The sequence below is a fragment of the Triplophysa dalaica genome, chromosome 9, assembly GCF_015846415.1.
Source record: "Triplophysa dalaica isolate WHDGS20190420 chromosome 9, ASM1584641v1, whole genome shotgun sequence".
NCBI classification, from domain to species: Eukaryota; Metazoa; Chordata; class Actinopteri; order Cypriniformes; family Nemacheilidae; genus Triplophysa; species Triplophysa dalaica.
In genome coordinates this window covers 12,764,643-12,791,958 of record NC_079550.1, presented here as the reverse complement: position 1 = coordinate 12,791,958, position 27,316 = coordinate 12,764,643, and the positions used below count along the sequence as shown (strand labels likewise).

Here is a 27,316-nt window from a genome sequence, read left to right as displayed (position 1 = left end):
TAGTCATTCATGTACTTATTAATCACAGCTACAATTGTAGTCACAGGTTAACGGACTGAATGGTCAGCGTGTTCATCTGTGGTAAGGGATCGTTTTTGAAGTATGTCATGGACCACACTAGTCATTACACTAATGATATAAATGATTATTCAGTAATATGGTCTGAGAATTCATGACTAAAGGAGAGCCAATGGCAGCACCCACCTCTTTCTCTCCACAGATATTACTGATGATCGAGTTGGAAGCCGGGCTGGCAGAGGGACCCAGGACCGCCACCACCCCTTTAGACATGATCTGGCACACTGTCAAAAGGCAAGAGAAAGACCAACAGTTATTAAGTACAGACAAAAAGCGAGATGTAAACATCCCAAGACACCCTGTATTTATTTAGTTTTATTACTTAGATAAAAACAATGTTTCCACTTAAATTCTGAAGGGAATTAAAAGTTAAAATGCCTATTTAACATGATATTTTGCAGTGTTATATTATAAATAGTTTATAAATGTTGGTCATTCTCTGTTTAAAAATCATTTGGCCTCATAATCTTCAGTTAAAATCTGAAAATGCACTTCCTTCCTATAATGACAATTCATCTGAGGTATGTTAGACGGCTTGGGCGGAGCATCCTTTAACCCCTCCCCTTAACTGTCAGTCTGCTCCCAGTTCCATTTCAAGATGCAACGGCTGTTTTATACACCCAATCAAATCACAGATAAAAAGACAAAAGCCACGGGTACTATTTTTCTCATTTAAAATTCCATTTACTCAGAAATGCGTTGATTTATGGAAGGACAAACAATCACAACTTCTGGTGAGCGAGGACTTTAGGCAATGTGTTTAATAGGAACAGGTCACCTAAAAATTATTGTTATCATTTTTTGCTCAAGTTGAAATCTGTTGATTCAGTCACAATGGTCATCCAGTTAACATATTAGTTTATCCTAATAAAGCTGACCTCATATTACTTTTATATGACAGAATACCATTCTGTAAATATGTATCGGTTATTTTGTTATCTTCATTCTTAACGCAATTTCAGCATCTCAGGCAATATTCATGGCAAGAACCAGTCAATCCATACACAAAATACAAGTCAATCCTATTTATGTATCTCTATGGACCACTTTTACAGAGACTTGTTTTTGTGAAAAGAGAGATTTGGTTTTGCCAGACATGGTCCTTATTGGCTGCAGTTGTGATACTGGTGTGCATATTCTTAAAAATTGCCACATCATGTCCCATTAAAGTAATAATAGCATACATATTTGGAACAACATAAGGGTATATTCATTCTCAAGCCTGTGTGCTGTTGTTACAAAAAACATATATATATACCTCTTATCATATTTGTGTGCACTATTTGCTGAAAGCTGAAGTGTGTAATTTCTGCCACAACGGTGTGGAATTGGAAAAAATAACTATTGTTTTTCAAACAGGCTTCCTGCAAACTGTTTGCTCGAACAGATCAATGTTTGGAAAGTGCAGTGCCATCTTTTGACACTTTTAGGGGTAAAAGACCTAAAATTGGATTACTCTCTATATAATAAAGGGAAAGTTCACCAAAAAATGAAAAATCTGTCATCATTTACTCACCATTGAGTTGATCCAAATCTATGTAAATGTCATTGTTGTGAAGAACACAGAGAAAGATATTTGGAAGAATGCTTGTAACCAAACAGTTCTTGTCAATGGTGGCCAGGAACTGTTTGGTTACAAGCATTTTTCCAAATATCTTTCTTTGTGTTCATCAAAAAAAGAAAATTAGATATGGAACAAAATTTGAAAAATAGATATTTTGAGATTTGGAACAACTCGAGGGTAAGAAAATGATGACAGAAGTTTCATTTTTGGGTAATTTGTTCCTTGAACACCGTGTCTACATTGGACGAACACGACAGCAACACGACAAAAGATATTAGAAATGCATTAGAACACATTAAAATTGTGTATTCTGTCCACACAGGATGCAGCATGGCATTACAAACCCATCAAGAACAAGCAGGTTGTCATGTCGCGTCCGGTGTAGACACGGTGTAAGAAGTACTTTAACACAAAACAAAAACCCCATGTTTAAAATTATAGGCAAAATACTTTTAGTTCTTATAAGCAAATAATTCCAGTTTTAGAACAAATATGTTTCAAAGAACTCACCCACAGACCCTCAACAGCTTCAAATTGTTATTAATCTGATCTTTTTATATCACTCGCAGAAAACTATCTTTCCTTATTAACTGACCTTTGAGTGGAGTTTGTGCTGAAATATTAGAGGAGGAGCAGGATGTAAGAACCAAGAATAGTATCTTTGTTTCTCACTTCCCTGCACACAAGCTGAGCATCAGTCTTAGCAGTGGAACGGAGCGTAATTTCACATTGGTTTATAATCCTCCCTCCCTGGTTTAATAAGGATTGTGTGTGCACTGTAGCAAAACAGGTGTTGCTTTCTGAACTGTTGGGATGGAAGGAATTCTGGGAGAAAAGGAAGAAGTCTATACACAGTACTAAAAAAGGACAAGCTAGGATAGCAGGTGGTCAAAAGATCGAAGTAATGTTACAAGTGATGCTTTTATTTTGCTGATCAACTACATATGACCGCAAGATGGTTTGGTTTGTTAGCAAAGTCCAGGCAGCCCCTGTTTGGATAACACTTACAAATGCATGGGTTGGCATGTAATAATTGTCTTAGTGTAGCATCACAGGATCATGTGATCACATTAATGACTATAAGAGTCGATACTTGGACATGAGTCTCCTTCATGGATGATCTTGAGGACAATGAATTGAGTGAGAACCGGATTACAGCATGATTCAGTACGTCTCCGTTTCTCTATCGCATCAGATCACACACATTAGCATGCAGACCACACTCAGCTTGAGCGATTACAGAAGGGAGTATAGCGGGGCAGGTAACGTTCGGCTGCCTGACATTTCTCCCTTCCTGGGAGTTCCACTGATACATTTCTAATTCAATTTCTGCATACTGCAAGCTATTACAATGGTGAATTAGAGCAAACATGGCTGTGCGACTAACTGAATACAGAGAGAGAGAGACAGACAGCTGTTTGTATCTCCTTCGGTGGGTGTATTTTAATACCGCTGCCAGAAGGCCAGAGACCACCGGAAGAAGATTTTACAGCTCTGTGTCTCAGCAGCTGTGATTTTTAAACGACAGTTCATTCTTTTCCTGATTTTTGGTGCCGCCTCTCTTCATTGACAACAATGAACCTCAGTCATGTTTAATATCCCCTTGTGAGCAAGCGATTCAGTGCATTTTCTATTTGATTGTTGGATTCGTAGGGAAGTGATGTTAAATTTAGGTCCTCCATCTCGGAGGGACAAGCTGTTTGACTGGCAGCTGTGAAAACAACAATCTTGTTTGTTACCCGCTGACTGTAGCATTAAAACTCAGAGCAGGGTCTTTATAACACTTAAAAGAGTTTGAAATATGGGATTTCAAAAAAAGGTTTTGGATTTAGAAATATTTGAATGAAGAACTGCTTTGATCCTGATGTAACGTGAATCATCGCATTCCATTTAACCGTATGAAATGTATGTGTATCAGCCGAAGTGATTGCTCAAAGCATATCAAATACTATCAAATTTGAATACTAATGCAACTTTTCCATTTCAGTTCACATCAAATTCGTAAAAAAAATCACATGAGACTTTTAGACCACATTGCATGCATAAATTTGGCAACAGAAATGAACATTCATTCTTTTTCTTTCATAATCGAGGAAATGTAACACATTTAATGTGTTAATTTGTTTGTTTGCTGGCCTTTGAGAATGACTCCCTTGTAACCAAGGAAACAAAAATTGCTTCGATATTCATGCCTTCACACCTTTCGTGGAAAAGTGGAAAGCTGCTAATTTAATTGCCATCGCATAATAGACCCCTCTTACTTTATCTTTGCCTGCCCCCATATGAAAAAGACATATGAAGGAATACATCAGAGACAACAATTTTCTCGGCAGGCTTATGCATATTTGTGTATCATTGCATTGAATAACACATTTTGTTGCTGTTTTAATAAGTATTCAGTTCATGTTTGCAAAAGGAATGCTTGAGCAAGGATATTGTACTATTAGTACTGGCCCTTGCTACCTTTGAGCACTATCATTATAATAAATATCGCCTTTGAATAAAAACAGTCTCTGTCTAAACAAAATTATTCAATAAAATAAGTAAAAAAGAGCTCTACTTCTGACATGATGTTGTGTTTTAAAGTTGTTTAAATTGAAAACGAGGAAGTACATACGAATAAAATATTTAGCACTTACTGGTCTCTCCTGTCTCATATTCACTATCTCTTAGGAGCTCAAAGATGTCCACCTCCAGTTTGCCTGTGGTGGAGCGGTTGCTGGATCGGTTAATGCTTTCTTTCGCCAGAGTGATAGCCAATCGCTCCCCGCGGCTACACTCCATTGGGTCATCAAGAATGGCAGCTGGGACACAGAAAAGAAACACCGAAAATCAGAGTGAGGAAAGAAAGTTGAAGAATTGTATTTTTACAGTAGCATGTTTTGACAAATAGATTTGTTGTCACAACAGAGAGCAAGAAGCCTGCAGGTAGCCAGAGGACATATTCAAAACAATGACTGAGATTCATGGGAGTGCAAGTATGATTGTTTCTATGTGTACTTTAAAGCATATTCACTGCTTCACCTACACAAATATCATACAGATTTTTGACAGGTTTCTTATTACCTGCGCATATAGCTGTTATGATTGCATATGAAATCTGTTTACACTGCTTTACTCCCAGCCACACAGGTGTACAGGTAATAGACTATATCTTTGTCCTATTTTTAAAGTGACTTGCAACTTTTTGACTGTTCCTCCACCTACTTCCGTTGTATCAGTGTTCAATATGCTACAAATATGACAAGTCTGGGTTAAGTTAATACAAGGTTTTGAAACAATATATATATAAAGAGTTTGGTTACAAAACGAGATAACTCTGTTTAAAAAAAAATCAAAAATCATGTTTTTTATTATATTATCATGTTTTATTGTGTTTATGTCAAGATTTGCACACGAGGACAGAACCAGTCAGCGGGTAACTTTAATAAGGGCAAAACAAAAACCCACAAGGGGGTAAAACATTGAGGACAGAGTTTAAACATGAAAAGTTAACAGGAACATAAACTAACCACATAAGACTAGACTACATCTAACACTTGACAAAAGAAACTACTAGACTAGACATAACGAGACTAGACTAGACTAGACAGCAGAACAGAACCACAAGAATAACAATGAATCAACACAAGAAATCTAACATGAGGGCATAAAATATGAAACCAAATTAAGACGGGACAGGTGCAGGGCATGAAATCATTAACAATCAATAATGAGGAAACGAGAGGGGCCAAAGACCAGACCGGAGAGAGCACATACTAAGTCATGACAGCAATAATATGTCTCTGTCCACACAAAACACGAGGCTCTGTCATGATCCTGCCACTAGACCAAGAAAAACATGACATGATTGGGTAGAATCATGACAGTTTAGGTCTATTTTTTATTATTATGGCTTAAATCAAAAACCAACTGCAATTTGATTGATATTAATTTGAATGCACAAAAAACATGATTTTTGAAAAACATTTGAAACGGAGTTATGTCATTTTGGAACCAAACTCTTCATATATATGTCTGAGGTAGTATCTGACAGTATGGCCTACAGGGATATTAAAATCTATGTAAAGCAAATAGCATTTACTGGGATCACCTCGATGTTTGACATGAGTGAAATCGGTAGGTGTTTAACAAATTTTCAATGTCAGAAGTACTTTAACATATCAATAGTGAGGTTATGACATTGTAATACGGTTCAATAAAAGAAAGGATGGAGGCGGGAACCGGCAAACATTTAAATAAAGTTTTGATATAAATAATAACAGCCGGCGGCCCCTCACGGCCGACCGCCGGCGAACAAAACAAATCACAACAAACAAAACACGGAAGTAAAATGCCGGCAGCCACCTCACGATCGACTGTTGGCCACAAGAACATAAAAACAAACGTAAAACATGTCCGGGCCCGGTCCTCTCTTTTCGACGGTCCGGTCGCTCGTTCTCTTATGCTCCCGATCTCCTACGTGATACGAGACCGGTGCGCGCACAGTTGCCGCTAATTAACAAATACTCACCGGTCTCGAATCACGGTCTCGGCCCGCCTACTCCACTACAGACATCGTCAAGAATCTGACAGGACACAATAATAAAGCTACTTGTGAGTTACGTTTTGCATTGACATTTTGTCTAGCTGTAAGTATTTTTAAAGCTTTGCTTTAAAAAATATTTTCCTTTTTACCTTTTAATGTATTAAATATTAAGAGTTTATTCAAAAGCCATTTGAAATTCTGCAAAGTAGAGAAAATGTGTTTTTTACACCTCAGAGCCACAACTGTGCATGACTACAAAGATGTTTTCATGCAGCTTGTCAAGGCTTGGCAGGAACAGTAACTGGTGTAGAGTGTTTTCATGTTATAAATACTGCACCGATAGTAAGCGCAACCCACTCAATCTCACACACTGTAAAGTCATCATTAAAAAACAGAAATCTTGATTTAGAAAGCTTTGGTGCCAACAACTGAATCCAAATAAGACAGCAACAGCCACAAGAGTCCTAAAAACATTACAACCGAGGACCTGTGGTATGTTGTAAATGAGATTAAACGTATTCGCTCATGGACAGCAGTTAGCCACATGTGCATTTGGGTGCAATTAAGTTTCCATGTGCAGAGTTTGAGCTAATGGATTTTGAAATGACAAAACTGATTTCTGTCTGACGGAGGCAATTTTAAAGAAAGTAATTATCAATTAATGTTCTGTTACATTTGGGGTAAAGCCACATTAATTACACACTTTTCCCATAGGTAATACCTGTCATGGTTAATCTGAAAATGTATTATAGGATACATGCATTTGCATTGAAAAACTAATTTACCAACAAGAAGAAAGAGCTCCTGAGGAATCCTGCAATTTTGTTCTGGCTGGCAGAGTCCTGGTAGGCATATGTTCCAATTGCTCAGCAGTGTTTTGAAAAGAAGACTATGGGTTATTCAATTTAATGTTACTGAACATGTACTGTATGTACTGTATCTGTGTGGCACTACAAACCAATTTGAATGTACATTGATCAATTACTATTTCTGGCTAAAATAAATTTGGTGAGGAGGAGTTAAGAGTCCAGCATTAGTCAGCTTCGGTTCACCTTCGTATACTAAGCAGTTTTGTCAATTAAAATGCCATTGTGATTTGTTACATAAGTTAAAATGACACATACTTTAAATACACGTTACAGTAAATCTCTTTGTCCAAGTTAAAGCATTGCCCACACCCCCACAACTCTTATTTTAGCTTATAGCCAAATGTAGAGTTTTCTTTCCCTACAGCACTAGCAGAGGAAGTTAAATCCGGGCAATTCTCGCAGAGTTCACCCTTAAATCTCACAACAATAAAGAGCGCCAAATAGAAACACTGGCCTTTTCTGCTGAGCCCTGGGGTTGTTCTTACCCTCAATCCCCGGCCACAAATGTAGATGTCAAACCAACCGAATGGATTTGCCTGTGCTAAATGGAATCCCTGCGCTGGGTAAAAATATCAAAAGAGGAGATCTGTTGTGGGGCAATGACATATTGAAGACTCTGTATGATACGGTGGAGTGGGGCTTTTGCTAGACGTTCAATTCAATCTTTTGGTCTTGGCTCGGTTGCTGACCCTTTTAAAGGAATCAATGGCGAGCAGCAGCGCGTGCCAGGGTTTGTGTTGTGTAATGTGTGACGTGCATGGGAACGGGAGCTGACAGTTCTGGTATGAGAGGAACGCTATTTTTGCTTTTTGATACATAATAAAGGTATACCAAAAATGCATACAGGCATTTCTTATCTAACTGCTAGAATACATTTAATAATGTTTATGTGTGTAGCCCACATTTATTAGGTAAGGGAATGACACATGCTCCTGTTATAGTTGCAATAAAAAACAACACGACCAGAGATCCACTTACTCTAGTTATTTATAATGAAGGTCAAAAGATTTAAATGAGTCACAAACTTATTGTTCCAAAATGATTCACGTAATGCGGCATCATTTGAAGTGGTTACGAAATGAACACTCAACTCGCTGTAGTTATTTGATCAAAAATGAACCAAACTGTTACTAATATAAAAAGGAACAGAAATGACACTAAAGATTAGGGCTGTTCAATAATGACAAAAAAACATATATAATCACGATTATTTTGCCCAATGTTGAGATCATGATTATTTAACACAATTACTCACTTTGGAAACTACATACAGTATTTAACTTACTATACGTGTATATATAAACTTTCACGTATAAACTATTGACCCAAATTCAACTTAATAACAAATAGAAAATAAACATACAAATAAATAAGGCATATATGCAAAAATAAATAATAAATAATATTAAAATAATAAAAAATAAATGGTACAACCCTTGCAAAATGGAATGCGAATGCTTGTTTTACCAAGATTATTTTGTTTTTATCGTTGGAAGCCAAAATTAAAAATCTATTATAATTAATTGCACAGCGCTACTGAAGATTGGAGTTTTCACAATATATGAAATTAGGCTGATCGTCAATTGTCAAATAAATAATTGTGATTCAAGCGAACAACAGTCTATTTATCGGATTTTAAGATTCGGGCAATTCAAGAATTGTACTTTTGGAACAAGACTAATGCCAAGTGATAATCACAGGAAAGACTTTCAAGTCCTGAGAACCTGAGATTAGAGACTTTCGTTGTACGTTTCAACTGGGTTCAAGGATAGTCTGGAATATCAAAACTACAAAGTGCTGAAATAAACTTGGTTACACACAAGCGTTGATGTTTATACTGTTTGTGCATAAAAAAACCTTATTTAAAAATGTTTAATAAAATATGTTTAAAACATTAAACAATCATGTCTTTTCGGGGGATTAAATCCCATCTATTGTTGGTAGTAATATATAAGAAATATATACATTTTATAGATAATATTCTAATGAGCAAGGCAGGACGAGAGTTGTGAGGGAACGACGCGGGGCCGGTGATGCGAGTGGTAATGAGTGTCAGTTGCGCGTCGCACTGATCCCGCGTCTCTCACAAGGGAGATCGGAAGCATAAAAGGAGGAGGGACTGGAGTGTACGACGAGAGAGGACCAGGCCTGGACACTGTTGTGTTAAGTTTTATTTATGTTTGGGTGGCCTGAAGTAGACCGTGAGTTATACAAAAATAAAATTAGCTGTATAGACCAAAATATTTTTTGTACCAGGCTGTAAATAAGTTTTTTTTATGCTTTAAAGTTGCTCAAATTAACATGTGGCTTATGAATTGCAGTTACTTCCGTGTTGGCTTTACGAGAGAGATCTGAAGGCTGCCGCCACTAGTAACTCCTGCGAACTATCTAGAGGATCAATGAACCGCCATTGAGGTGAATTTATTTTTCTCTCAATGAATCTGGCGCTTGTCAGCCTGTGCGCATTAGCATGTAGCGACCATAGATAAAGCAATTTAATCTTTTTTATGATACAGTACATTTCAGGTTTAATTATTAATCAGAAATATACTATTAAAATATTTGCCTCCAACCATTCAAAGAGATAGGCTTGTTGACTTGCTATGACGTGCATAAGTAACTGCGAGGCATTGCAAACATAGCTAATTTCTTACAGCTGGTCCTTTAAAACCTAAATATGGCCAGAAGTTATCTATGATAAATGTGACAGCCCAAGCAAAAATACTAAAATGTATGTTTGTTTACCTCTTTGTGTTGGTGCACTCTGTACTTCATGTTAACTCTGTTACACTACATTTCCTTTACCTACTTACAGTATCAGTTAACCTGTGTTGTACTTTAAACACAACGTACACTATCCTACATGTTTAAAAGAAACACTGAAACAAACCGTTTGAAGTTACAGAGCATATAGGTTTATCGCATGTCCAAAAGGCTGTTCAGTGCTTCACCTTCACCACAATAAAGCCACTAAAGTCTCAATATCACCTCGTGTGGAACATTTTGCCTAACAGTACAGTTAGCAGGCCAGCCAGCGGTACAGTGTGGAGACAAAAAAGTGATGCAGTCACAGGGGTCGCCCACGGTACAAATGCCTATTAAACAAGCGCCATCGCACACTTAATCAAGCAAAGTGACTGAATGCATATAAAACGGCTGTTGGATAACCTTTAAGTGTGCTGAGTGACATTTAATATGCCTTTCTATTTAGGCTGTTAGATCCAAATGAGCCTTGCAATGATCAAAGTACAGTGTGGGATTTGCATGTCACGTTTTCGAAACATTACATGAGACATAAGATTATTAATGAACGAACTGTCAACAGAGATGACGGGAGACAAATTTACAGTAATTGCATTAACAGCAAACCTGCTGACGTTCTACACATAAAGGAAATTTCTCAACATGACAGAGTTCTGTGTGTAACATGATATGGCTACAGTAGATATAGCATTTACTGTTGGTTTAAAGGGATAGTTCAGTCAAAAATGTAATTCTTTTTTTGTCATTTCAAAAATGACCAGAACTTCTGCAGAACACAAAATATTTTTTTTTGAAGAATGTTTCAATTTTGATTAATTGGTAACCAAACAAGGGCAGTGGTACCCATTCACTTCCATTGAATGGACAAAAAAATTAAGTCAGTAGGTGCTGCCATTGTTCGGTTACCAGCGTTTTTCAAAATACCTCTTTTTGTACACAGCAGAAGAAAGAGAGTAATACAGGTTTGAAACGACAAGAGGGTGAGTAAATGATGACAGAACTTTCATTTTGGGTGAACTTTCACTTAAAATAACATGGACAGCTATAAGCTTGCTCTTAAAGGAATAGTTGACACCAAAATAAAAATGATCTTATCATTTATTCACCCTCATGCCATTCCACACCTATTTGACTTTCTTTTATCTGTGGAAGACAAAAGAATATATTTTGAGAAACGTCCATTGTTGTGTTCATACAATGGACGTCAATGAGGACTAGTGTTATTTGGTTACCAACATTCTTAAAAATATCTTGTTTTGTGTTTTACAAGTTTGAATTGACATGAAGGTAAGTCAATGATCAAATCATTTTTAATCAGGGTGAACTATCCCCAGGGTTGTCTAGCATTAGAAAAGCACACAAACCAAAGCTTATATTGCAGAGAAGCACTTTGAATACAAATTTTAGGGTCCTCAATCTGATTTCTTCAGCTTTTAGAGCAGCAGCACACAATACTAAGACACATTTGTCCTTTTAAAGTGAAGACTTATGGTGCAAGATTGAGATGCGCTATCATGGGGCTTAGCTTATCTTTACAATGGCCGTCTGGGCGCAAAACCTTCCTAAAGCCCAACAGTTCTGAAATAGGCTGCTTAGACTGGGTATCTGCACATCAGATTTCAACTGCTTAGATTTGCTCTTCACTTCATCCCTGTGAGACTGACAGAAGATCTAACTAAAGCAAAGTAAAGACCTTCATAGATAAAGCACTTCACACGCCAACATTACTGGATCTGCCGTGTCGGAGGATGACTAATGAGCATTTTATGATGTTTTGGAAGGTAGTTTGACTTTATTATTGACTGGCTTTTTACCCTTGTCACTGATGAAAACACGGTGGCTCCTTAATATAAAATATTGGCTATGTATTTAAAAAGTTTGGTCCGCATTGTGTTCTCATCCGATTGTGTTTATAATAATATAACTTTATTCACATAGGCTTCTGTACGGATCGACTCTACACATGCAGAGGCATTCAGCTCTGGATTTTTCAGCGGACACATCATCTATCGCTGAACGGGAATGATCTGTCTCGTAAATCAACTTTTAATCACGGCTTCTAATGAAATTTTTATTTTCACCACAGCAAGTCTCGTCTAATTCCAGCAATGACAGTAATTAGCCGAGGCCCTGGACGAGCCGTAGAGACAGAATCCATTGCTGAAGGGCACAACGTTCCAGTAAATCAAAATGATCATTGAATATCAGTCACTTTAAGATCAGACTGAGAAGGGCTGTTCGTGTTTTGTTTCTGTGGAAAAAGGTGTTCTTAAATCTCTTTTCAGAGGCGTGCGAGCATTAGTCTTTGTTTGCTCCAACTGGAGAGGGAATTAGAGAAACTAAATATAGCAAATGAGAAATGCTCGGTTGGGCATTAGAATGAATTGTTTGAAAAAGCCACTCCTACACAGAGAGCCCTTGGAATAAAATACCACTACACGATCCAGAAAGACTAGCCAAAACATTGCTCAAAACACAGCAAACAATTTAATTTACAAGGACGACACATTATGAAACTGTCCATTAATTATGTGCTTTCAATATCATACATATATTAAAATGAAACATATTATACTTAAAACAAATGTAACAGGTGCACTCAGTAACTTATCTGAAATTAGCAGTTATTTTACAGTATGTTATATGGCAGTCGTCCTTGACCTAGCAGCTTTAATGCAACATGCACAAGCATCAGGTTATCTGGTCAATTTATTCTGTGAGCAAACATTTTCTAATTCAAAAATGATTGTGTGCACCTCTCAGAACACAACAGATGTGAAATGACACTACATTTAAAGTATAAATCCAACTGCTGTAACATACCATGGTTATTTGATAAAGAACTGCTTTCTCCTTTTTTTCAAAATTCATAGGAGTTTGCGCTCTCCTTGCTAAGCAACCATGAGCCAGGTATAGGTATACAAAGGATATATGGATGGATTATATGCACTGAAAATATCTTGCAATAACTCTGTGACTAGCTTTTTTTATACTATGATCATCTGTGTCTCCATCTTTAACAAGCTCGTCTTGTTGGTTGGTTGGTTGGTTCTTGTCACATGACCTGCGGTGCATTTGGAGCATTCTGAAAAGTTGAAATATTTTCATCTCGACGAAGCACCGACACACCTGGAAAATTGAGCCCACCGCACCGCATTCCCATCCTGACCACGTCGCTCCCTATTTTCTACATTTAATTCCCTTCAAACCTTTATAAAGCATTATACATAAAGGTTTAAATTAAGTGTTACCAGATTATCTTGATAGACAAAACATGTAAGTATCAGGAACCTCACTAAACCACAGAGCTTATTTTATGCAAACTTCCAAAAGTCTATGGGAAAAATGCATATGCTTTCAGTTGAGGGAATCAGTGGGGCGCTAATTTCTTGGTTGGACTACAAAAACACGTAATCTCTGAGATACACCATTGTTGAACAGCTCTCTACTTTACCAGCTGAGCTTCGTGCACCACAATATTTCTATAATATATCTTCAACTATTTCATATAACTTTAAAAAACTGTTTATATAATCACAATCCCAGAGGTATAAAAAGGTTCGCAGTTTAACGATCAGGTCTACATTCAAGTTTAAAATGGAAAATTACCAAAGAGTGCGTCCCCGTACGCATGTAAAATAGTGCAACATCTATTTTAATGCGCATTTAAGCTAAATTTGGGGTGGGGGGGATGGTGCAGTCGATTGCATCATACATTATTTAACATTCGCTGTGCCACAGATATACAGTTACAGATGTAAGACTCCACACTGAAAAATGACTTTAATATTACAGCTATGCCTTCCCAGAATCTGCAATTCATGGTTTTATGTTATTTTTGGAGGCTATGACTGTAGAACTTGAGAGAGTTCTTTTAAGAGGAATGATAAATGAGAGCGAAAAAGGGGTAAAAGAAAGTTTCTCTCTCATTGATCATGACCAGTGATGTATGTGTGCGAGCATGTTTGTGCTCTTATTGGTATCTGTGTTTAGCTGTGATAGTTGTGTGTGTGTGTATTCACTGAGGGAGGCCATTAGAGACAGGGGAATAATGATGATATTAATGGCAGCCATTGCTCATTCTGGCTGCCATTGGAGTGCAGCCCTAAGGATGCATGTGCTGGGATAATTGTTTACATCTTCTGTTGCCTGTTTTTATCACTTTTTGGCAGTCTTTGTCACTTGTCACACAAACACACATAGATAGGATATGTCTTTGCTACACCTTTGTGACACACAAGGCCGCATTTGTGTCACATCTCACAAGGTGGTAAAAAACAATAGAAAGTTAAAAGTTAGGTACACTGTTCCTTTTTTAAGTTATTTAAAAAGTGAAAGACAAATGTAATTAAATGTAATAAAATAATTGGCATAGAATTTAATGCATAATTATCAGACTTAATATTAAACTGGCTCTTTGACATCGCTACTACTTATAGAAGAACTTCTGTAGCCTTTTGTTGATGCTAAAGCTTTGGTTCTGAGTGCTGATAGTGCCCTGAAACCAAGTGTACAACATGTCAGGGGATGCTACATGCTGAGACTATGATGACTATAAAGTCTCTCTGTCGGACTTTCACTGTCTTTTCTTTGTGCTTATCTTGTCTACAGTAAACAGGAGGCTAAGCATACAAATCCCTGTTAAACTGCACTCAAAGTGCACTCCATGTAGGGCATTATCAAAGCAAAGCACCAAATCTTTCTTGTCCCCTCCCTCCTCTTTTTCCACTTGGGGAGCTTGATGGAAAACCGCAGTGAACTAAATTCAATTGATTTGACATTGCTCAGGAGCAGATTGCAGTAATAGTATCTGTGGAGTCCTATTCCTTCCTGCCACCACAAGAAGTGTAACGTCTCCAAAAAACATGCACGCACCCCACACCATTAACGCTGGTGTTGAGCGAAAAATCGCACCTACCCACACACTCACGGTTCCACAGGCTCCAGCTGCTTAATGGAGAGCAGAAGAAACAACAGACGAAACCGTCTGCCAACAGAGAAAACAATACCTGACTGTCTGCTGTGTGAGGGAAGTGTTTATATTGTGGCACGCACTATTTATTTTGAGCTGAGGAAAGCCGGAGTAACAAACAGACGAGGCGATATGATGAAAAAATGACATAAAGATTAAACTGAGACGGTGGAGTGTTGACCGATGAGTTTATAAACTAGACTTAAGACCTGAAATAAATGCAGTAGCACAGAGGGGTTATATTGAGATTATAGATATATAGGAACCCTTAGATCTGTGGATGAAGCCGATACCCTAAGGGTAATGTCGGTGTACCTGTCAGTACAATTGCTTTGGAATCTGATGTTCCAAATATGATAAGAGGCATTACATTTCCTTCACACGCTTGCAGTATTCGACCAATCATTTCTCACTGGTTAACTGGCCAATCACAGCACACCTCGCTTTTCAGAGCGCTGAGCTTTGTAAAAAATTGCGCGTTCTAGAGAGGCGGGGCGAAGAGGAGATACAAACATGCACGGTATGTGGAAATTACAGCGTTTTTCAACCTTAAATCGTGTATACACATTGCATGTAATCTACAACATATTTGTTTTAGCTGTGTCATATGACTCCTTTAATTCACATTTATTATTTGTAAAATTGTGATGCTGATTAAAAATGATTTCGTTTAGAGAGAAGCTGAGAACAAATATACATAAGAACAAAACAAAAAAACACTGTATTACCGGCTAATTCGCTTTTTATATACATAACCTCAACCTCAGCACACCCTCTCCATGCACATGATCCAGAATTAACTCTCGCCAAACATCTTTAAAATTGTCCTTGAGCAGTGTATATATTTCGCCTGTAAGTTTATTACTAACTGCAACAGCAAGTCACACAATGACCTGCCCTGTTAATATAAGATATATATAACGAAAAAGCAAAATAACTGTAAGTACATGTTTATTCAAAAATATAAAGGCATTCATTACACAAAATACAGTTTTATGGCCATTAAGAAATTATTTATTGCTCACACTTTTTTCAATTTACTCACTATTGGTAAAACGACGATTTGAAATTGTGTAACCTTAAAGCTAAATGAGCACCAAGTGAACCATTCATTGGCTAAAGGAAAGGTTCTCAACTCTCTCTTAACATCCTCTTTCCTGCAATTTAGATCCAACCCTAACAAGCTAACAATCCAAAACTTATAAGTGTCAATGATGTCGCCATATTGGTAAGGTCAAGACTGCCATACAAACATGTTAATGAATGGGACCTGCGGTTGTTCTGAATAAAAAAAACACAATAACATGCACCTTACCAACATAGAGGCCATAGATACACCGTTAATCTGCCAATGAAGTCTATGTGTGTCTACTTTCAGATGATTTCTGATTGGGGTTGGTACTAATTCAAAAAGAACAGTGGACCTTTAGAGCCAAAGTTGGGAACCTCTGGTCTATAACCTGAGCATTATATTAGCATTATTGTTTATCTTTTCCTGCACTCCAAGCATTCAGATTGATTTGTGGGTTGGGCTTGGGGTTTTGGAGTTGATGTTTGCATTGATTTGTGCAGATGGTCGAGTGATTAAAAGAGGAATATGACCACTCATCCCCCCGGTACGCCACAGGCCCATCAGGTAGGTCTTAATTAGACTCACACTGTCAAGGTTCCCGTTATCACCTCCAAGGCAAATTAACTAACCTTGTGCGATCCTGTTGCTCTGCATTAGAATTTGCAGTGCATTATGGGTAAAACCACTGCCAAAACCAATATGCGGAAAGACACAGCACTTCCACTTGTGCATTATTGAACGGTCATGCAAAACAAATAAAAGAAACATGCAGACACACCAAACAAACAGCCACCGAATGCGATTCATAAATAAATAACAGCACGATGCCACTACACGCATGATTGTGGAATAAAATATGTCTAGGTGTTGTAAAATATGTCTAGGTGTAAATATGTGTTGTTTCGGGCCTCTTTTCTTACAAGACAATGAACTGTGGCTGACACACGTTCAGGTAAGATGCAGGTGGGAGATATTTTCTGCTGCCAAGCTTTCTTACAATTCTTGTCCTTTATCCAGATCAACTCGGCCGACAGGTAACCGACATGTTTTAAGGCGGGTTTGACAGCGAAGAAATATGTGCCGTATTTTTAATACACCTCACCAGACAGTGGCAGCTCAAAAAAAACCTTTGTTGAAACGCTGATTCCCAGTGTTTGCTATGAAAGTGGATGGAAATGCTTTCCGGCATTGTGTCTGTTTACGATCCCTCTCCAGACTTTCCCACCCTATAAACTTTCATTCAAGATTCACCGGAGGCGTTTGATTTCTCAAATCCGGCAATGCATTATGTTTTATAATAACATCTGATAATCATTCATAATGTCTCTCCAGCTGAGCTGACACTTCTTACTCAACATTATGCACAAATGGAATATCAAGGATTCTCAAAATAAAATAAACAACATGATAAAATTACATTCATGAGTGCACTGATGCATCTTAACCGAACAGATTTTTTTTTCGAGTTAAGAAATAGTTCATCTAAATAAATGGTTTGATTTAAACAATCACAGCTTCTACCCTTTAAACATACAGTATATAATAAATTACAATAATGCTTTTTTAGATGCACAGAACCTTGTCTTTGTGCATTTAAGGTTCATTTTTATCACTAAATTTCCTTGTATTTGCCAGTTGACCTACAATTGAACAAATGGATCATCAGAGTGCGATATTTCAATCTCAGTTTGAAATGCATGCGTGACATTTCTATTTTAAAATCATATTGTAAATGTTATTTCATACTGAAGATTTGAAATTGGTGTGAATAGTCCTCGACTCCAAAAAGTGCTACGCTCTGCGGTACAGACTTTGAGAAATAAGTCATGAAACACTCATTCCTCCTCTAGCTTAATGACAGAAGAAAATGGAACATGGAAATGTACCTTTTCAACATTTTTAAAGATTCCAAAGAGAGGATAGAATCCATTTCCGTTTCATTTCTGCTGTTTTAGTAGTGACGAAGGCAAAACCCGCATCAGTCTAATGTGAATTCAGTAGGCTACTTGGCATCTGCTCTGCCATGACCAGCTCTGATGATTTATGCTTTTTTAATATATGTGATATATGAGGTCATTTAGTTCCACAATCAAAAAACTCTGGTGTGTAGAGGCTCACGTGGTGATGGGAGTTTTCTGCAATTTTGCAGCTAATTTGCTTTATCGACCAGATGACACCAAGAAATATTAACAGAACAATATTTTTTCTTTATTCCACATTTCTATCATGTAGTTCAAAACATTTTTCAGAATGTTTCCCAATCTTTATGCACACTATATGACTGAAGTAAACCTTTTATCAGTGCCAGCACTATACAGTATGATAAATAACTCTTATTACAACAGATATAATTTAGCATTATCATTATTAAAGTCACAATTCACATTACTTTTGTTAAAGTCACTCAACTTTCATTCATTTTATAAAAGCAACTTCAATTTGCCAGGTGCCAAAATTGCAAAAGTGCTAGTCCCAAGCCTTGAAGTTCATGATCTCGTGGATGTGTGATCTTTGCTGTATGTCTGGCATCAGTCCAATGTGTAACTGAATCTGCTCTATGACTCTGTGGTCAGATTGGCAAAAGATGTTAACGTAGTGCCAGATCAATTGAGCTGATGTCAATCGTGTAGCTTTCAGGTCTGCATCTGCTAATGAAAGAGCTAAGAGAGAGAATGCTAATGGCGTTGCTTCTTTACCCAATACTTAAGGCCTCTCTACAAATGTTAAAAATTCTGTTCAAAACACAGCAATACACCAATAAATATATTTTGTTATTATGTATTCATTACTTAAATTTCCATTAAAAGCCACCAAACTTTTAAAGTCCCAGAGTTTCTGCCAAGTTAGCAAAGTCTGACAGAGATAAATCTGTGTCCTGGAATGACATGCTAAGGGGTATGACAGCCGTCACAATGTTCTGAAAGCAGATCTGAATGGAATAAAGTGAATTTAAATAGTACATAGAAGTACAGTTAGATCAAGCCTTTCATATGTCCACTATCTACATAAAGCAGCAGAATTGTGAGGAAACACATGATGGATGTTCCCCATGTCAAGTAGGCTGCAATCATCGTCCTCTTCAGCGAGGTTGTGACTATATAACTTCACAAGATGATGTAAATTGCCTCACTATTGTTCAAACCAGTGAAAGGAACATGATCAATGTCATGAACTTTTCTATCATCATTTCACAGAGCTTGAACATTTTTATCTAAGGAAATCTGAACTGTAGATCAGCGATATGAAAAGCAAGATTCTCAAGGCCTTACATGCCCATGTAATCAACGTCAGATGTGTCTTATGGGAAATCTTCAACAGCAGGTCAAATTCTGTGTCACAGAAAATCGACCTCTGGTCAGAGCCGACATATGGCTCGACTACAACTCAGGGAATTTGATTCCTGCTCGACGGTCCTTAGCCAATCTGATCCACGTCGTACTTTTCTGTCTGTGTAGTGTTTTTTTAAAAAGGGAATATTTTCATATTTCTCAGCACACCCAGTGACTATCGATTGTGCTACTACTGAACGCACATTTGCTTTCACAAGTGTAAATCATAAGCATGTTTCTAATAAAACGTTCTGTAGGAATAACTTCTTAAACCTAAAAAAGATTTAACACTACTGAGACCAGAACTGCCTTCTTTCATTTTGCTTCTTTCTTTGCTACCCTGCCTGAAAACCAAATGCATTTGACAACAAGGGCACAGCAGGGCTGATGAGAAAGTTACACTTTACTCCACTGGAGGGCAGTTTAGAAATTTGGAAAGCAGATTTCCCACAAGATCGTGTTAAATAAGAGCAATTTGTGCAATTAAATCCTGCATCTAAAATGACTTTTTCATCAACATCAGGTAACATAAAAGATGACCAGTTAGACCCGACCCTCCAGCAAGCCTGCATACAGAATTAATCTAAGCCGTGCCCATGCTGAGAAAAGAGCTACCTGGAAAGTGATGAAAGATTACAATCAGAAGATCTCAGCATGCCAAGCATTTAATTGTTCTTTAAGCCAATCAATATTTTAACACCTGTACATCTAAGGCCATGAAGATTTAGCACAAGTTTGCAGCATACTTAAAGGGATACTTTCCCCCAAAATGAAAATGATGTCATTATTTACTCGCATTCGAGTTGTTACAAATGTTTATACATTTATTTGTTCTGATGAACTCAGAGAAAGATATTTGGAATGATGCTTATAACCAAACAGATCTCAACACCCATTGACTACCATAGTAGGAAAAAAACAATTGCTATTCAAAAGTGCCCTAGAACTGTTAGCTGTCCTACATTCTTCTAAATGTAATTTTCCTACAATGTGAGTCAATGGGTGTTGAGATCTGTTTGGTTACAAGCATTATTCCAAATATCTTCTGTTAATGAAAACAAAGACATTTATACACATTTAGACCAACTTGAAGGTGATTAAATGATGATTTTTGGGTGAAGCATCACTTAAATACGACTTGAAAATAAATAAAGGCCAAAGATGTGTTTTGTACCATTCTATCACAAGAATGACATTTTAGCACTTTCTTCATCACATCAGGGGGCATTCATTCTAAAAACATTTTTTATTTTTTATATTCTCTGAATACATGTGTCAGTCTGGCGTCTTTAGCCGTGTCAAGTCACAATCTACAGGTGGGTGAAATAAGACACAGAGTTGTGTTCACTTAAGGGCAGATTGTCATTTAAAACAGTGTCTTTTAAAACAGTGTTTTTAGTGTCATAAATTGTAGCAAGGTAATATTTGGTGCATAACTGTCTTTGCATGTAAAACGAAGCCAGACGAGAAACAACTTGCCGCCTTGCATGTCAGCTTTCATTTATGCCGTCAAATATTGCAATGACAAAATACTCACAACAGCAACATTTTTCAGTTGGTTCTGACCAATTAACTTACATGGCTGGGGGAAACCGATTACCTCTTTGACTCAATGGACGGGCTAGATAACAAACAATGGCACGTTTACCATGCGGAAGTTAATCACACCGTCCACTGCGCTGTAAAAACGTGCACATGCCTTGAATGAACGGGGTCATCTGTGGGTCCTCGACACCTTTATAGCGCAGCTCTGGTCGATGAAGGTCGCGTTACTGCAGGGCCGCTGCTTATTTTACAGCGCAGATTTAGACTGCGGTGGGCTCATGCTCATCGGATTTCTAGGTGCACTCACCCTAGTTGCTAAGGGGAATACAAGCCACCATATTAAATCTTCAGGTTCACCTGTTTATTGCATATCTGAGCACTAACCTGCAGTGGAAGGGCGGCCAGCGGTGACCTGTAACAGCTTTCGGTTGGTAGAATTGAGAGGTGTGCGGTATGACACGATGGGAGTGTGCAGTGTGTGCACTTCCCTTATGGAGGTTCTGCTACTGCTTAAAGGAATACCTCCCCCAGTAATCATTACTTCTTCCACATTTTTCATCATTTACTCACCCTATTGTAGTTTCAAACCTGTATGACTTTATTCCAGTGATGAAAAATAAATATGATATTGAAAAATGATGTGAAACCGAACAGTACCCATTCACTTGCATTGGTTGTGTCCATACAAAAGAAGTGAATGGGTAATGTCCCTGTTCGGTTTCACAACATTTTTTTGTGTTGTATGGAAGAAAGAAAGAAGGTTTAAAATGTCAAGAGGGTAAGTTAATGTTGACAGAATTTTCATTTTTGGGTGAACTTTAACATAACTGTTTAGACAAATAAACAATATCACCTGGAGATCCATGTTCCTTATAGTGATAGTCACTATAAGATACAAAAATACTCACCCTCTTGTCATTTCAAACCTGTATGACTCTTTTCTTCCCTAGAACACAAAGGAAGATATTTTGAAGAATGTTGGTTACTGGCCCTCATTCACTTGCATTGGTTTTGTGTCCATACAATAGAAGTGAGTGGGTGCCAGTGCTGTTCAGTTACCATCTTTCTTTAAAATTGTGTTCTGCAAGTTTGAAATGACAAGAGGGTGAGTAAATGATGACAGAGTTTTCATTTTTGGCTGAACTATGACTTCAACATTGGAATTATAAACGCACAAAGGTAATTACAAAAACAATTTAAATAAATGATACCTACACAGTCAGCCAAGGTCTTGCGCTTCCTGCTTTCAGTAACTTCGTCAGTGGTCCAATGGGCAGTCAGCGCTATGTAAGCACTCACTCACATACACACACCTAACCACTCTCTTGTGGCAGGCTTCCAGGCACTTGTGCTAAGCACCTCACTGGGCCTCTCTAACCTTTATGGCAGAATTTACAGTGGTGGGAAATGTTGTTTCAGCCTTGTACGGTAAACTACTATCTGCAAGGTATAATTTGTCATCAGAAACCACAAGACGTGCCACGCTACTAGTTAAATTATACATCTCTTTAATATCACGTATAATGTCATAGACTTTTAAGTCGTGTTCAGAACCAGTATTCCTCTTGCTCATCACACATGCCACAAGCAGCAACTATTCGTCTATCAGTAAGAAAACAGAAACTCAAAATAGAACTGCAATTATCTTGAGAAGTCACTTCAGTTTTATAATAAATCTAGGAGTTCAAAGGAAGACATGGTAATATGAGGTTATAAACTACAGCAATAATGCACCTCAAAAGGAATTCCTGCAGGATATCACATTAACGCTTGTCCGGAACAAGTTAATGTTTTGTATGGGCAACTGACTTACAGAAAAAAAGATCAGTCTGTGCTAAGAATAATAAGAATAGGTGCATTAGACAGAGCTGCGTGTTTGTGTGAAGTTTTTTTTTTCTGTGGCTGTGCTTGTTTGTGCGTGTCAATAATCAAAGGCACACCGCATTGTGTCCATATAACTAACGTTAGTTGCTGAAATGGAATCTTGTTATATGTCATCTGGCTGTTCTGTGTGTCTGAGTGAATGAGGTGTAAGATACTACACAAGTGATGGTTGAGGATTTGTCTGCGTCTGCATTGTATGAGGATATAAAGATACAATTTTACAAGCATTTTACTGTTTGAGTACAGCTATCGTCAAGAGTCTTCCCAACAACCCGTCAATATAAAAGTCTTGTTAACTTGACCACTCAAAAGGAAATTGTAGTACCCTTGTATTAAAATGATAATGCTGTAGTATAGTAAGGTTCAAAAACACTGTAGTATCTATGAATTTTAGTGCAGTTTACCATAGTAAATTTCACATAATAGTATACTACAGTTATTTATGTGGACAAATAAACCCCGTTTGTAAAGTAAAATATGAAATACACAGAACTTGGAAAAATAAAACAAATTTAGGTAAACAAAATACGATATGGCCCTAATTTCTCCATCTGTATGTAACAAGTTAATGTCATTTGTCGGTTACCTGCCTATTCACGTGATGAACTGCACTTTTCTGCACAATTTTTTTAATGATGACAACAGACGTTTTATATTTGTGCTACAACTGCTTGGCCTCTATACCACCAGTGCTATGTGCAAAAAGTTAACGTACAGCCCTTACTGCTTGCATCTGTTCTATAGCAATCATGGAGAGTATTAACAAATTTGGAAGGCCTGCAGCTTACACTGCGAAAAACGCTTTTATGCAAACTTTACCAATTAAGAGCCGAAACAATTATATTGACACTTCAAATGAAACCTTTTTTTATCTTCGAACAAGTAATGTTTGTACACGGAAGACAACCCCATGACAATGCTTAATGTCAAGCCCTGTTCCTGTCATCTTTGAAAGTCAAAGTTAAAAGATAGAAAACAAGGTCTAGTTGGCCTCCAAAGTAACTGGTACAACGGCTTAGCAAAAACATATTTTTTCCATTATATCAAATAATAAGCAAGGTGAATGAGACTCATCCATGCATTTTTCTTTGCAACAAAACTGCCAAAACTAACACCACTAAACTTCACATGTGGTGCATTCAGGCGAGAACATTGATAGCCTCAGACTATATGTGCTATATGCTTTGTGAAAGAAATCTCACATGTTGTTTAAATGTTTTATTGAATTAGTCTGCTGTTGTGCATTTTATCATATGTGCCATAGCTTCAGCCGCCACAGAATCAATTCAATCCCGAAGCAAAAACAGCCCTGATGTGGAAACACACCAGTGACTGACACACAATTTCCAGTGTGTCATCTCTACATGACTGCTGGGGCGGATTCATCTGAAGAGGTAATACTAACATTCCACAGTCCAGGTTTTCATCACATCTGCTTTTAAATACACAACATTCCCTTTGCAATCCATTTTCCTGTTGAATTATAATCGGTATGAGCCAACAGAGACATCAAGAAAGATTTCTGTTAGCTCAAGACACCAAACTCATTTACATTAATGCATCTACCAGACGGCGTACATTTTTATCAGTTTGTGTGTTCCCTGGGTATCAAACTCAAAACCTAACGCAACGCTCTACCAATACAGCTGCAGAAACATTCAGTCCTTGTATGAGCACATCGACTGAAATTGACATTAGTCTGATAAATCCTGCTCTGGTGTGTTCAGAAGAACCAGAGGTTTGTTACATTATCTCTCGATTAAAAAGCCCTCACATGCTGTCATATTAAAGTTTCATGAGAGCGGGTGCATGCTGGACTTTGCCGTGAGATATTCTCATGAATAACTGAACGAAATTTACCACAGGTTGAGATTTGTGTCTAAAACGCAAGAGATCAATGAGTTCGGAGCGCTGAGACAGCAGGCAGTTGAAAGGTTGGTCCCTGCCCTTACCGACACCTCTGTAGAAACACAATATTTGCTTATTATGGATGCTGATTATACAGTTTTAAAGCCCGTCACACAACGCTCAATGTCAGAGTGCAGATTTTCATAGAACAATATTTTAAATCAAATAACAAGCAAAAATAACAGCCAGTATGAAAAATGTTGAAGCTAGTTTTAAAGTTCATATCGTGGATTAAAGTATTATTCTTGTTCTTTTGAAATGACAGAACTTACAGAAACATTTAGAGAGAGTCGGTTTTACAATTATTAGTTCATTTAAATATTACCATCTATGTTACATATTGTCGCTATCCTTCCGAAAACCTTGTTCTTCAGGAAATGACAACACAGTATTTAATGTTTTTCCAAACTTAACAAGCACTTTTTAATACTTTTTAGATGTTTCCACTTTGACAAAAACAAAGGGTGACTAATAATAGTGATTCATGTCAAAAAATACAAATGCAAGGTTTCAGAAGGACAGCAGCAATATCCTATTCAGTATTAAATTAATAATGAAGGGGTATGAAGTTGGCTGAACAACCAACCAAAGTCTTTGAAGTAAAATGTATCTTTGTTACCCAAAGATAAAAAAATCTCTCATGTGATTCCAGATGGGTTTTTTTTCAGTTAAACACTAACAAAAAGCACAAATATCCACCATAAAACAGTTAATGTATTCTAAAGCAACTAGTTGTCATATGTGTGATTTTTGGATTTGCTTGTTTATTTGTTTTATCAAAGGTTTAATGAATTAAAACCACAATTTTAACCCAAGTTTTTGTTATGTAAGCGGAAATCGTATTCAAGAAAACATCATGCAAGTGTCAGAACTGAAAATGCCCTTGTTACTGAGATTACATCTGTTTTGGAAACCAGGCACAGTTTACAGCAGGTTCTGGAAGGCACCTATCTATGACGACATTGATAGGTTGAACACCACCTCAACAGGAGATTATCAACGACTACTTCTCTAGCCCCGTCCACTGGTTCGCGCATGACAATTCTGAAGTAAAACAAATGGCGTTGAACCAGATAGAATGAGCAAGCAATAATCATGCAGTTAAAGATCGCTATATATTGTGGAGTCAGTGCCTGGTTTAGAAGAACACAGTTGCTGCATAACCTTCCTTCGGAATCCGACATTAGTAATGCGTGGTTGAAGTTTAATTATTGTTGTTCCAGCTCACATGGGTTAAACATTACCGCGGATTCCTTCGTGAACAAGGCACAGGTCGACGATGGATTTGCAGAGAGACTAAAATTAAAAAGCTGTGCTGTGCCGTCAATATTGGATACGTTAGGTATGGTGCAGCAATCTTATGTGAGTACAACATTTTTGAACAATGTGTCACTATTGCTTGATGTGCCCTGAGCACTATTCGCACGGGATTAGTATTACCCGGGGACAGTGTTGGGTGTAACTAGTTACTAAGTAATTAGTTACTGTATTTTAATTACTTTTCCCTTGAAAAAGTAAAGTAAGGGATTACTCATATGTTTTCTGTAATTTAATTACAGTTACTTTTGATGTACTTAAACTAAATACTTTGTGAAATATATGCGTGTGCAATAGTGTAATTGACATCAAAATTCAAAGTCTTACTTTAAAATCTGTGCTCACATTTGTGATACTTTGGTCAGTTAATAATATTATTTATTTGAATGAATTAAATAAGCCGTTTCATATCTATCCTTGAATCACTTAACTAATCAAGGTCGATGTAAGATATAGAAAGTAATTAGTAATGAGTAACTAAATACTTTTTGGACAGAGTAATTCGGATAGTAATCTAATTACACTATTGAATATGTAATGAGTAACTAGTAATTAATTACTTTTTCAGAGTAACTTACCCAACACTGCCCGGGGACCTCTAGTCATTTGTAATAATTGCAGAGGTTGTCGATGATCTTAATCCCATGCGAATCGGCCATGTCTGAAATTTGTAAAATAAAAATTCCGCCACAAATGACATACCATATTTTGACGAACAAAGAGGTCCTTTGATAATATTAGTGGGAATCGGCACCTATGTGATTTGGTGAGCTAATATATAATTTTTCAAGTTTTTATCCACCATTCGAAAATAATGGAGGCTGTTTTGAAGTTTTTTGGTATTGTTTCGGGTGCTGGGTTATATCCATAAATTACCGGGAGTCTCCCGTTTGTTTATTTATCATGGAAACTCTCGTAACATTAGAGGTTTAGCGATCGCGGTGATCTTCTGTCCGGTTTGCGATCACAGGGCTCCAATGGTTATCCTGACTGGACGGATATCATTAAACAAAATAAAATCAAAGGCTTTATTTATCCCGTGCAAATGCGCCACATGAAATACAGATGTGGGGAGGTCATTCATAAATCACATGAGGTCCCCAGATATTACTAATCCTGTGCGAATAGGGCGAATGTGTAACCTAATATTACGTCTCTAACCAAATTCACAGAATTCACTACTACTACAGTATAATGTGTACTATAGTGCCTTTTACTTCTTGTGCCTTTTACTTCAAGTGTTCATTTTACTTCTATATGTATAACACTACCTCTACTTACAACATTATCCAAGTATGTCTGTTAAAATGTATATTCTACTATATACTACCCTATACAATATCTCTTATAGATTCTCTGACAGTGACAGAAAAGATACTTACAGTAACCTTAACCGTTAGGCCAGAGACACATGTAAAAATAAAGAAAAAATTAAGTTTGTAAGTGATTAACATTATAAATTGACTCCAAGGAAATTAGGTTCACAA

At 37.3% G+C, this 27,316-nt stretch overlaps 1 protein-coding gene across 1 annotated transcript in view; it reads right to left on the bottom strand.

The window, feature by feature from the left end:
- The window catches only part of grik4 (glutamate receptor, ionotropic, kainate 4), a 275,509-nt gene that overhangs the window by 99,023 nt on the left and 149,170 nt on the right, over positions 1-27,316 (bottom strand). The window contains exons 4-5 of the mRNA XM_056756694.1: positions 4,282-4,446; positions 205-302 (exon numbers count right to left, since the gene is read on the bottom strand). Coding sequence (XP_056612672.1) covers positions 205-302; positions 4,282-4,446 — 263 coding nt within the window. The remainder of the gene's footprint in view (positions 1-204; positions 303-4,281; positions 4,447-27,316) is intronic.